Here is a 12,929-nt window from a genome sequence, read left to right on the forward strand (position 1 = left end):
CCAATGTTAATAAAGCCACCTGGGAAGGGGAGGGGAGGGATCAGATAGATTGGAGAGAGTAGCACCCTGGAATATAGACAAAGTTACTTATCTTGCTTGGTGATGACTTTTTTATCTGAGATTCCCGAGGGGTGTGTAGCCTGTGTGCGTTGGCTGGGTTGAGATTGCCCCCAAGGGTCAGGCCCACCTCCTTTGCTTGTGCTGTCTCAGAAGCTGTGGTCAGTTCTTCCGCTCCCAGTCCAAAGCCCAGCACCAATTTCCCCTGCTGGGACGCCACACTCCAGGCTCCAAAACTAGTCGCTGCCTCCTGGTGCCTTCTCCTTCTGTCAGTGGCATCGCGCTGCCTGTGTGCACTGCTTGGGCTTCCCCCGAGGTCACTTCTGGGGGCTTGGGCTGTGTCCCGTGTTTGCGCCATCTCAGGATTCCATGCTCAGCAACCGTGTGCCCAGTCCAAAGCCCAGCTCCATGGTTTTCTGACTGGGACCCTGGCTCCAGGCTCTGAAAACAGTCATTGCTTCACCGTGGTTGCTCATTCTCCGCCTCTGTCACTCTGATCAACTCTTTAGATCTGTGTTTAATGGTCGGGGTTCGTAGATTGTCATGCATGTGATTCATTCACTTGTTTTTCTGAGTCTTTGTTGCAAGAGGGATCCGAGGTAGCTTCTACCTAGTCAGCCATCTTGGCCTGCCACCAAGCTGTCCATTCTTTATGTCCCTAGTGTGTGCATGTTATGAAATGATTAAATGGTATAATTTAGGTTTTTCTGATTTTTGTTATTGACTATGAGGCTGACATAATCCAACATCAGGCTAGGCTTGTCTTCGATGAAATGATAACATTCAAGGAGAACTGAAGGTGCTACGTGAGTACTTGCCTTAAAATTACCATAAAATCTCTAAATTCTTTAAGTCATAATCATGTTTTAAAATTTTAAAAATTTACCACATTTTGGTTAATAAAAACATAGATTCTGAAAGAGATATTCTTTCTAGTCTCAGCAAGGGGAAGTTGATCCAAGCTTCCTATATCCCCACTCTCTTTAATTTTTTTTTTTTTTTTTAACTTCTAGGACTGGCTTTCAGATTTTGACAAACAGAAACCATGTTGTTGTCAGAGTGTAATAAAAGTGGTGTCACATTCACCCTTTCGGGCTTCTCAGATTACCCAGAAGTACAGTTACCCCTCTTCTTTGTATTTCTGTCCATCTATGGTGTCGCTGTTGTAGGGAATATTGGGATGATTGTAATCATGAAAATTAACCCCAAGCTGCACACCCCCATGTACTTTTTCCTCAGCCACCTCTCATTTGTGGTTTTTTGCTATTCTTCCGTCGTTGCTCCTAAGATCCTGGAGAACCTAGTTGTAGAAGACAGAGCCATTTCACTTTTAGAATGGGTAGTGCAGCTCTTTTTCTTTCGTACCTTCATCGTGACTGAATCTTTTTTATTATCAGTAATGGCCTATGACTGCTTTTTGGCCATTTGCAACACTCTGCTGTACACAATTGCCATGTCCCATGACTCTGTGCTATGCTGGTGGTGTGATCATATGCATGGGGAGTAGTGTGTTCCTTGGTGATCACGTGCTGTACTTTCAAATTATCTTTTCGTGGTTTCAACAGTCAATCACTTCTTCCGTGAGCTGTCCTCGGTTCTCACTTTTTCTTGCTCTGATACTTCTCTCTCCCAGTTACTGCTTTTTATCTTCGTCACTTTGAATGATGTGATCACATTACTCATCATTCTCACCTCTTATATGTTTATCATTGTCACCATCTTGAAAATGAGTTCAGCCAGTGGTCATCGTAAGGTGTTTTCTACCTGTGCCTCTCATCTGACTGCCATCACCCTCTTCCATGGCACCATCCTCTTCCTCTACTGTGTGCCCAATCCAAAAACTCCAGATACACCTTCAAAGTAGCCTCTGTGTTTTACACAGTGTTGATCCCCATGTTGAATCCCTTCATCTACAGTTTGAGGAAAACGGATGTCAAGAATACAGTCAGCAAGATGATGGACACTAAAGTCTTTTCTCATTGAACATATTGTTTTAGTAGAATTTGTCCCTAATTTGTAAATTAAATGTGTCCAAAAAGACAATTTTGAAGGATATTTTAAAATTAACAGTTAATATTGTACAATGGTGAGGTTGTGGATTTTTGGCTTAAAGAGACTAAACTTGGCTTTGTCTCTTCATTACAGGAAAAGATCAGCTATCTCTCTCATCTTTAGCTTTTAAATCTATGCAACTGTGATAAAAGGAACTGGGTCATAACCTGATAAATAAGGCCAAGAGATAATATAGGTATCATAAAGGGCACCTTGCAGAATCTGAATTAACATTAATTTCATCCCTCTTTCTTATAAGACACTTGGAGTATAGTAGGTTCTCATTAAACACACATTTTTTTGACTACTTATCTACAAATGGCAGTAAAGATAAAACATAAGCTTTGTCTTCAAGGAATACATAATTTGGTGGTACTGCTGGGGCAATAAAGAAAGGGGCTATTGTAAAAGGCAGACTATAATAAATACCTTAAAAGGTTTGAGGCAAGGAATAGTTCAAATCCATTCAGGGACATTAGAAATATATTTTCTTAAAGAGGTATTATTTAAAGTTGGCCTGGAGAATGGGCAGGATATTAGGAGAAGGCATATCAGTGAGGAAGGCATTATATTCAGGAGAGACTAGAATGAACAAACTCAAGGAAATGAGAATGTAATATTGAGCCAACCAATTTTTATTGAGTAAATACAATATGTTGTACGTGTGTGTTTGTGTGTGTGTATGTATGTGTTTTCTTATACTTAGGTTACATTGGCATGAATGCAAACATAAATAAATATTGTCTGTAACATGAATATGTTTTAGAAAGAGCTCCAGTGTGACAGAATGATAAGTTAGAAAGGCTTCACCAGAGGCATAGAAATGGATCTCAGAGAACCAGTGTCTGCTCTGTGTTTTATGGTATTATTTTGGCCACCCAGCCATCACAAATGTTATATATAATTTATTTATATTTTTTAGAACATGGTCATAATTACGGAGTCTTCTTCAGCAGAACTCTCAATTTGACCAATCCTTGATTGAAGCCTACAGTTATTTTTTCTAGTAGAGGTGGCAAAAATTACACTGAAGTAAGTTCCAAAACTTTGAGAGATTTGAGGCTTTTCCAGATACTCTTGGAAACCTGTGAAGCTGCCATATGAACAAACACAGACTAGAATATTGGCTAATGAGAGAAAAATAACCAGTTGCCCACTTCTTCCATTATACTATCTGACATTTAGCACACCAGATTTGAGAATGAAACCCTCTTCTGTCAGCTGACCTGCTAGTTGATCTCACAGACCTATGTAAACTGAGCCCCGATTAGTCAAGCATAGATGTGATCAGCAGAACTGCCCACCTAACCCATATAATAGTGAGCACTAAAAAAAAAAAAAAAAACTATTAGTAATAATGACTGTTGTTTTAATAAATGCATTTTTGCATAGTTTTCTGTATGTCATTTGAGTCACTCATTTTCTCAGTTAAAGGCAAGATTATCAAAAAGATTTTCCCAAGCCTTATTATATGACAATTTAGAGTATTGGTTACATAGAGGCTGTTCATTTGAAAAGATGTAATTAAAATTTTAGGGAAGAGCCAAGATAGTGGAATAGACAGACGTTTCCGGCGAGCCCTCTTTACAAAAAAAAGACCCAAAAAAGCAAGTGAAATCAGTATATTTATGACTAGCTAGCAACTCACAGCATCACAAAAGCAAGCTTAGAAAATGAAAAGAGGGGCAGGGGGAGGAAGAGACGGTTCAGAAGCGGAGAGGAGTTACTGGACCGGAATCACGGGGAGCGCTCAGGCACCATTTCTGGAGCAGTGGCAGTGGGCTGGCACTAGCATTCGGCCACAGTTTCCCCAGGGAGAAGCTGCCAGCTACACAGCCTACTCGCAGCTCTGGAACCAGAGAAGAGCGGCACTCTCAGCAAAAACTAAGTACTTGTGTATATTTTACCACATCCCCCCACCCCCAAGCTGGCTTCAGTGGCTGAATTCCCTGGGCATGAGATAGGCACTGTTGGGCACCTAGAGCCATCCTCCCAGCCTTGGAGAAGGGAAAAAATTGCAACTGGGGGAAAGAAAATTTGCCAGCTCCACTAACCAGGGGAGCTCAGGACAGAAGCGGCTCCTGTCCAGGCATAAATGGTCCATGGACTTTGAGCACCATTACCTTCTACATGGACCTGTGTGGCCCTATTTCAGGAGGATAGGCCCTTGTTGGCAAACTCCAACCATTTCAGCTTTGTGGTGAAGACATGGGTGTTTGATGTTTGGAATTGCATTGCCTATTAAACAGCGTCCTCACCTACCCACATCAGGGGCCTAAAGACTGTTAGCTCCATTCAGGTCACCCAGCCACCCATGAGAAGTGTCCAAGGATAACTAGTACCTCCCAGTGCCTAAAACCAAAACACTGTGTGCCCATTGTATGTCTGCAGAACCCACCTACCTGCACACTTTAAGGAACAGGAATATGCTTTCCTCAGAGACACTCGGGGGTTGGTTCTCAGCCTCCTGCCTTGTTCAGAGCATAACCACCTGCTGCAATCCGATACTGGTACATACACCAATCACCACTGCCCCTCTAAGACTGTAGGACAGAGCCTGTACCACACACTTGATGATCAGATACCTGGAAACCTGAACTGAATTCATACAAGAAAAGTGAGTGGACTCCTAGATTGATATACCTGATAACAGGTGTAGCCATCCTGGGAAAGTATGTCAGAGCTCTAAAGGCAAAAACAATCAAAGTAGCTCACTCAAGCAACCCATTTGGGCATATTAAAACAAAACAAAGCAAGAAGCTATGACACTGCAAGCAAGCATAAACTAATACAATAACTTATAGAAGGCTCAGAGACAACTGTCAATATCAAGTCACATAAAGAAATGGACCATGATCACCTCAACAAACTCTCAAAACAAAGAACCCAGGGATCTTCTAGATGAAAGTGCATTTCTGGAATTACCAGAGCGAGAATACAAAAGATTAATATACAGAACCCTTCAAGACATCAGGAAGGAAATGAAGCAATACACAGAACAAGCTAAGGAACAGACAGATGAAGCAATTGAAGAAATCACAAAGATTATTCAGGAACATAATGAAAAATTCAATAAGCTGGAAAAATCCATAGACAGAAAGCAATCAGAAATTCAGATTAACAATAAAATAACAAAGTAGACAACTCAATAGAAAGTCAGAGGAGCAGAACTGAGCAAGTAGAAGCCAGAATTTCTGAACTCGAGATAAATCACTTAGCACTACTATATTTAAAGAAAAATCAAATAAAAGATTAAAAAAAAAAAAAAAAGAAACCTTAAGAATCATCTGGGACCCTATCAACAGAAATAACCTATGAGTGATTGGAGTACCAGAACAGGGAGGGATAAGAGAAAATACAGAGAAAATTGTTGAAGATTTGTTGGCAGAAAACTTCCCTGATATGGTGAAAGATGAGAAGATATCTCTCCAAGATGCTCATCAAACACCATATAAATTAGTGACATATTATAATCAAACTTGCCAAAACCAAAGATAAAGGAGAATTTTAACAGCAGCTAGGGTTAAACAAAAAGTCACCTACAAAGCAGAGCCAATAAGAATAAGCTTGGACTAGTCGGCAGAAACCAAGCAGGCATGAAGGCAACGGGATGACTTATTTAAAATTTGAAGGAAAAAAATTGCCTGCCAAGAATCATATATCCAGCAAAACTGTCTCTTAAATATGAAGGTGCAATTAGGACATTTCTAGATGAACAGAAGTTTAGGGAATTTGTAAAAACAAAACCAAAACTACAAGAAATACTACAGGGAGTCTTTTGGTCAGAAAATCAATAATATCAGGTATCAAACCAAGACTAGAACACTGGGCAGAGCAATCAGAAATCAACCCACACAGGGAAATAAAAAAAAAAGGAAGATTAAATAAAAAAAAAAGCTCAAAGCAGGGTAACTGCAAAGTTATTATATAAAAGAAGACAACATTAAAAAAGTAATGAGGGATTAAGAAACATAATCATAGATCTTCCATCTGGAGAGAAAGATACGGTGATCCAAAGAAATAAAAGTCAGGTTTAAATTTAGAAATATAGAGGTAAATAATAAGGTAACCACAAAGGAGACAAACTATCCTACTCATCAAAATAAAATACAAGGGAAAAATAGAGACTCAGCAGAAACATAGTCAACAACAACAAATATGAGGAAAGGACAATATATAAAGAAAATCTACACAGCACATAAAATCAAGTGAAAAAGAAACTGTCAACACACAAAAAAAGACATCAAAATGATAGCACACAAAACGAGCTCAAAATGGATCAAAGACCTAAATATAAAATCTGAAACTATGAAGATCATGAAAGAAAAAATAGGGACAATGTTAGGAGCCCTAATACACAGCATAAACAGTATACAAAACATTACTAATAATGCAGAAGAAAAACTAGATAACTGGGAGCTCTTAAAAATCAAACACCTATGCTCATCCAGGCTTCACCAAAAGAGTAAAAAGATTACCTGAAGACTGGGAAAGATTTTAGCTATGGCATTTCCCATCAGCACCTGATCTCTAAAATCTACATGATACTGCAAGAACTCAACTGCAAAAAGACAAACAACCTGATTAAAAAATGGGTAAAAGATATGAACAGACACTTCACTAAAGAAGACATTCAGGTAGCTAACAGATACATGAGGAAATGCTCATGATCATTAGCCGTTAGAGAAATGCAAATCAAAACTACAGTGAGATTCTATCTCACTCCAACAATGCTGGCATGAATCCAAAAAACACAAAACAATAAATTTGGGGAGGCGGTGGGGAGACTGAACATTTATACACTGCTGGTGGGAATGTGAAATGGTACAACCACTTTGGAAATCAATTTGGCGCTTCCTTAAAAAGCTCGAAATAGAACTAGCATATGATCCAGCAATACCACTTCTTGGAATACATCCTAGAGATATAAAAGCCTTTACATGAACAGATATATGCACACCCATGTTCATTGCAGCACTGTTTACAATAGCAAAAACCTGGAAGCAACCAAGGTGCCCATCAATGCATGAATGGATAAATAAATTATGGTATATTCACACAATGGAATACTATGCATTGATAAAGAACAGTGAGGAACCTGTGAAACATTTCATAACATGGAGGAATCTGGAAGGCATTATGCTGAGTGAAATTAGTTGCAAAAGGACAAATATTGTATAAGACCACTATTACAAGAACTCAAGAAATAGTTTAAACAGAAAAGAAAATATTTTCTTGTGGTTACGAGAGGGGGGAGGAGAGAGGGTGGGAGAGGGGTATTCACTAATTAGATAATAGATAAGAACTACTTTAGGTGACAGGAAAGATAACATACAATACCGGTAAGTTCAGCACAACTGGACTAAATCAGAAGCAAAGAAGTTTCCAGAATAAATTGAGTGCTTTGAAGGTCAGTGTAGCAGGGTCAGGGGTTTTGGAACCATGGTTTCAGGGGACATCTAAGTCAATTGTCATAATAAAATCTATTAAGAAACCATTCTGCACCCCCCCCTTGGGAAGAGGTGTCTGGGATCTTAAACGCTAGCAAGCGGCCATTTAAGGTGCACCAATTGGTCTCAAACCACCTGGATCAAAGGAGAATGAAGAACACCAAGGACACAAGGTAATTAGGAGACCAAGAGACAGAAAGGGACACATAAACCAGAGACTACATCAGCCTGAGACCAGAAGAACTAGATGGTGCCTGGCTACAACCGATGACTGCCCTGACAGGGAACACAACAGAGAACCCCTGAGGGAGCAGGAGAGCAGTGGGATGCAGATCCAAAATTCTCCAAAAAAGACAAGGCTTAATGAGACAAGAAGGACCCCGGTGGTCATGGCCCCCAGACCTTCTGCTGGCCCAGGAGAGGAACAATTTCCAAAAACAACTCTTCAGGCAGGAATTGGTTGGACAAGGATTTGGAGAGGGATGCTGGTAAGGAGTGAGCTTCTTGGATGAGGTGGACACTTGAGACTATGTTGGCCTCTCCTCCCTGGAGGGGAGATGAGAGGGTAGAGGTGGTTGGAAGCTGCCAAAATGGCTGTGAAAAGAGAGAGTGGAGGGAGAGAGTGGGCTGGCTCATTTGGGGGAGACAAATTGGCATTATGTAGCAAGGTGTATATCAGTTTTTGTGTGAGAGACTGACTTGATCTGTAAACTTTCACTTAAAGAACAATAAAAATTAAAGAAAAAAGTTTAGAAATATTTAAATATTGTAATTTCATTGAATGTTGCTAATATAATATTTTATAAAATGGAATTATCTCGTGTGCTTTAAATTCATTTTTATCAATAACTTGGAGATTCTCATTGAGATTATTCAATTCATGGATTATGATCATGACATGGACCCCATTTGATATATTATATTTAACCATCCTTTAAGCACCCTTCCCATCTCTTTAAATCTAAGGTAAATAAAGAAGCAACATAACTGTCTTGTGAGTGTTTTGCCTACGTGATGTAAGGAATCACCACCAGTTATGTTTTTTTTTTCCTAATGATTTTGGAATTTTGCTATCATTAGACTCTTTCTCAGGAGACATGCATTTAGTACAGTAGTTTGGGGTTGAGTTTCAAAAAAATAATCTAGTAAACAAATACTGTCCTCACTACTATATATCAGAGTTCAATATATCATCATATGGGTTAAAACTCATGTGTAATAGCAATCTTTTCAATGGAAAGAAATATGCATAAACAAGGACAAAGCTATTGTCTTCCTAGAACACATTGTGTAGTTCTATGTGCTTTGTAATTATGCAATAACTAAGGTCATCCTGCTGGCCGTGATGGACTACAACTACTTTGAGGCCCTCTTCAACATACTGCCGTACATGGTCATCATGTCCCAGCTGGTGTCTGGATGATACCTGTGAGGAGCCATGTGTTCTCTGATTTGCATGTTGAGATCCTGTCCTAGTTCCCAACATGATTAAACCCTACTTCTGGAATCAATCCATTTTCTTATCACTTGCTTGAACTGATGTCTCTATGAATGAACTGCTACACTACATTGTGGTCACTGTCAATGAGACCATCACCATTGTTGCCACCCTTACCTCCTACTTGTTTATTCTCATCACCATCTCAAGAATGTGGTCTGCAAATGCAAGACAAAAAGCCTTTTCCACCTGCACCTCCCACCTTGCAGCCATCCTTGTCTTCCATGGAACAGTACTTTTCATTCATTTCAGGCCCCACTCTGGCAGCAGTCTGGGCACTGAAAAGAGGCCATGGTGTACCTTACCGTGCTGATAGCCACACTGAATCCCCCGATTATAGCCTGAGAAGCAAGTATGAGAAAAAAGCTGTCACGAAAATGGTGGAATTCAACTCATTTTCTGAGGTACCATTTTCTTTACTGGACTTAGGGTTTCAAAAGGGACTTTTAAGTAGGGATTTGAGTTTGGATGGAAACGGATGAAATGGAAAAGGGAGAAGGATCTAGGGTGCTGTGCTTGTTTCTTTATTATCTCTTCACCTTTTAGGCTTATCTTAAAATTTCCAGCACAGTCCAGAGAATAATTCGAATGCATCTGCTGTCTCCCCACTTTCTCCAATCACTGAGTATTTTGACTGAGTTTGTGGGATTGTATTAATCCTTCATTTTTTTGTTTTGTGATTTTCTAACATAATGCACGTACAGACACGTGGCTTTCCAGCATTATTAATACTTCTAATAATTTTTAATGAATTTACTTTTTTTCTTCCAGGGAATGATATATATTTGTCTCATACCCTCATATACATTATAGTTATTATTATTTTTAATTTAGAAGGAGTTCAAGTGAATGAAAATATTTCTAACTTTCTCCAAAACGCACCATGATTAAAAAAAAAAAGGGCTCCCCAAATTCTCTGCTGAACTCATACTCCTGGTGCTATGTGATTCACTGTGAGAGGCACAATTGTAGATTTGCCTGCCTGTTCATGGAAGGATGAGATCATTAAACATCTAGGAAACATTCCAGAATTGTATCTTTTTTTTTTCATTATTATTTTCTTTTTTTTTGTGTGTGTGAAAATTTACAGAGCAAGTTAAGTCCCTGTTCTACAGTTTTCTCACCAATAGTTCAGTGACTTTAGGTACGTTTATTACAATGTGTCAACATTGTCTTTAATTGTGTTCTGATTTTCCCATTTCCAGTTTTTTTTTTTTCCCTTATGTGTTATCTTTTCATTTTTGCTTTTGAATGATTGTTGACCTTTTGGTTTCATACTGATGGTTTTTCAGTAGATCACTGATCTTATGGGAAATATCCTTTATTTTGTGTGAAACCCTGCTATTTAGCTAAAAGTTGATCTCAGGGGATTGATTGATTCAGTTCTAGGTTTAAAGAATGTCTCAGAGAAACAGTCTCGGAGCGCCCTGTTTACTATTCCAGTTTGGCTTCACTATTTATTTTATTTTTATTTATTGTGCTTTAAGTGAAAGTTTATAAATCAAGTCAGTCTTTCATACAAAATCTTACACACACCTTGCTATGTACTCCTAGCTGCTATCCCCCTAATAAGACAGAACACAACTCCTCTATTGTGTATTTCCCGTGTCCTTTCAACCAGCTCCTGTCTCCCTCTACCTTCTCATCTCACCTCCAGGCAGGAGCTGCCCACAGGGTCTCATGTGTCTACTGGAGCCAGGAAGCTCACTCCTCACCACTATCGTTTTCTGTCTTATAGTCCAGTCCAATCCCTGTCCGAAGAGGTGGCTTCAGGAATGGTTCTAGTCTTGGCCTAACAGAGGGTCCAGGAACCATGACCTCCAGGGTCCCTCTAGTCTCAGTCAGACCATTAAGTCTGGTCTTTTAGAAGAATTTGAGGTCCGCATACCACTGTTCTCCTGCTCCATTGGAATTCTCTGTTGTGTTCCTGTCAGGGGAAGTTATCAGTGGTAGCTGGGCACCATCTAGTTCTTCCAGGCTCAGGCTGATGTAGTCTCTGGTTTATGTGGCCTGTTCTGTCTCTTGGTCTCGAATTTTCCTTATGTCTTTGGTGTTCTTCATTGTCCTTTGCTTCAAGTGGGTTGAGACCAATTGATGCATCTTAGATGGCCACTTGCTAACATTTTAAACCCCAGATGCCACTCACCAAAGTGGGAGGCAGAACATTTTCTTAAAACATTTTGTTATGCCAATTGACCTAGATGTCCCCTAAAACTATGGTCCCTAGATCCCTTTCCCTGCTGTTCTGGCCTTTGAAGCACTTGGCTGTGTTCAGGAAATTTCTTTGCTTTTGGTTTAGTGTGCTGACCTCTCCTATTTTGTGTGTTGTCTTTCCCTTCACCTAAAATAATTCTTGTCTACTATCAAATTAGTGAATACCCCTCTCTCACCCTCCCTACCCTCATAAACATCAAAGAATATTTTCTCTGTGTTTAATCTTTTCTTGAGCTCTTACAATAGTGATCTCATACTATATCTGTCCTTTGGTAACTAAGTAATTTCACTCAGCACAAAGCCTTCCGGATTCCTCCATGTTATGATACATTTCAAGGATTCGTTCTTGTTCTTAAATCATTGCGTAGTATTCCATTATGTGAGTATATCAAAATTTATTTATCCATTCATCTGTTAATGGGCACCTTGTTTGATTTCATCTTTTTGCTATTGTAAACAGTGCTGCAATGAACATGGGTGTGCATATATCTGTTCATGTGAGAGCTCTTATTTCTCTAGAATACATTTCAAAGAGTGGAATTGCTGGATCTTATGGTACTTCTATTTCTAGCTTTTTAAGGAAGTCCAAAATCAATTTCCAAATTGGCTGTACAATTTTACATTCCCACCAGCATCGTGTGTGTTCCAGTCTCTCCACAACCTCTCCAACATTTATTATTTAGTGTTTTTTTTTTTTGATTACCACCAGCCTTGTTGGGGTGAGATGGTATCTCACTGTAGTTTTTGATTTGCATTTCTCTAATGGCTAATGATTGTGAACATTTCCTCATGTATCTGTTAGCTGTCTGAATATCTTCTTTGGTGAAGTGTCTGTTCATATCCTTTGTCCGTTTTTCAATTGGGTTATTTGTCTTTTTGTTGTTGAGTTATTGTAATACCATGCATGTTTTAGAGATCAGACGCTGATCAGACTTTTTGTAGCAAAAGAGTTTTTCTCAGTCTGCAGGTAATCTTTTTACTCTTTTGGTGAAGCCTTTGGAGGAGCATAGGTGTTTGATTTTTAGGAGCTCCCTCTTGTTTACTTTCTCTTCTGGAGTTTATGCATTGTTAGTAATGTTTTGTATACTGCTTTTGCCATGTATTAGGGCTCCTAGCATTGTCCCTGTTTTTTCTTCCATGATCTGCATTGTTCTAGATTTTATATTAAGGTCTGTGATCCATTTTGAGTTAGTTTTTGTGGGTGATGTGAGGTATGGGTCTGTTTCATTTTTGTGCAGATGGGTAGTCAGTAATGCCAGCACCATTTGTTAAAGAGACTGTCTTTTCTTCATTTAATGGACTATAGTCCTTTGTCAAATATCAACTGCTCATATGTGGATGGATTTATGTCTGGATTCTCAACTCTGTTCCATTGGTCTATGTATCTCTTGTAGTACCAGTACCAGGCTGTTTTGACTACTGTGGCAGTGTAATAGTCTCTAAAATCAGGTAGTGTGAGGCATCCCATTTTGTTTTTCTTTTTCAGTAATCCCTTACTTACCAGGGGCCTCTTTCCCTTCCATATGAAGTTTATGCTTTGTTTCTCCATCTCGCTAAAAAAGTGTCATTGGTTTTTGGATTGGGATTACATTGTATCTATAGATTGCTTCAGGTAGAATAGACATTTTTACAATGTTGACTCTCCCTTTCCAGGAGCA

General features: G+C 39.2%; 1 protein-coding gene across 1 annotated transcript; it reads left to right on the top strand.

The window, feature by feature from the left end:
* The first annotated feature begins 1,102 nt into the window (after window positions 1–1,102).
* LOC100659694 (olfactory receptor 5D18-like) lies at window positions 1,103–1,921 on the top strand. Its single transcript, XM_064289386.1, has 2 exons — window positions 1,103–1,525; window positions 1,691–1,921. The coding sequence occupies exons 1-2, from the start codon at window positions 1,103–1,105 to the stop codon at window positions 1,919–1,921; spliced, it is 654 nt and encodes a 217-aa protein (XP_064145456.1).
* Window positions 1,922–12,929: the final 11,008 nt, after the last annotated feature.

Source organism: Loxodonta africana, chromosome 7 (genome assembly GCF_030014295.1).
Source record: "Loxodonta africana isolate mLoxAfr1 chromosome 7, mLoxAfr1.hap2, whole genome shotgun sequence".
Taxonomy (NCBI): domain Eukaryota; kingdom Metazoa; phylum Chordata; class Mammalia; order Proboscidea; family Elephantidae; genus Loxodonta; species Loxodonta africana.

Coding starts and splice junctions, on each gene's coding strand:
- LOC100659694 (XM_064289386.1), top strand. CDS start 1,103: ATGTTGTTGTCAGAGTGTAATAAAAGTGGTGTCACATTCACCCTTTCG. Junction 1,526..1,690: donor TTGCCATGTCCCATGACTCT/GTGCTATGCTGG, acceptor TCTCTCTCCCAG/TTACTGCTTTTTATCTTCGT.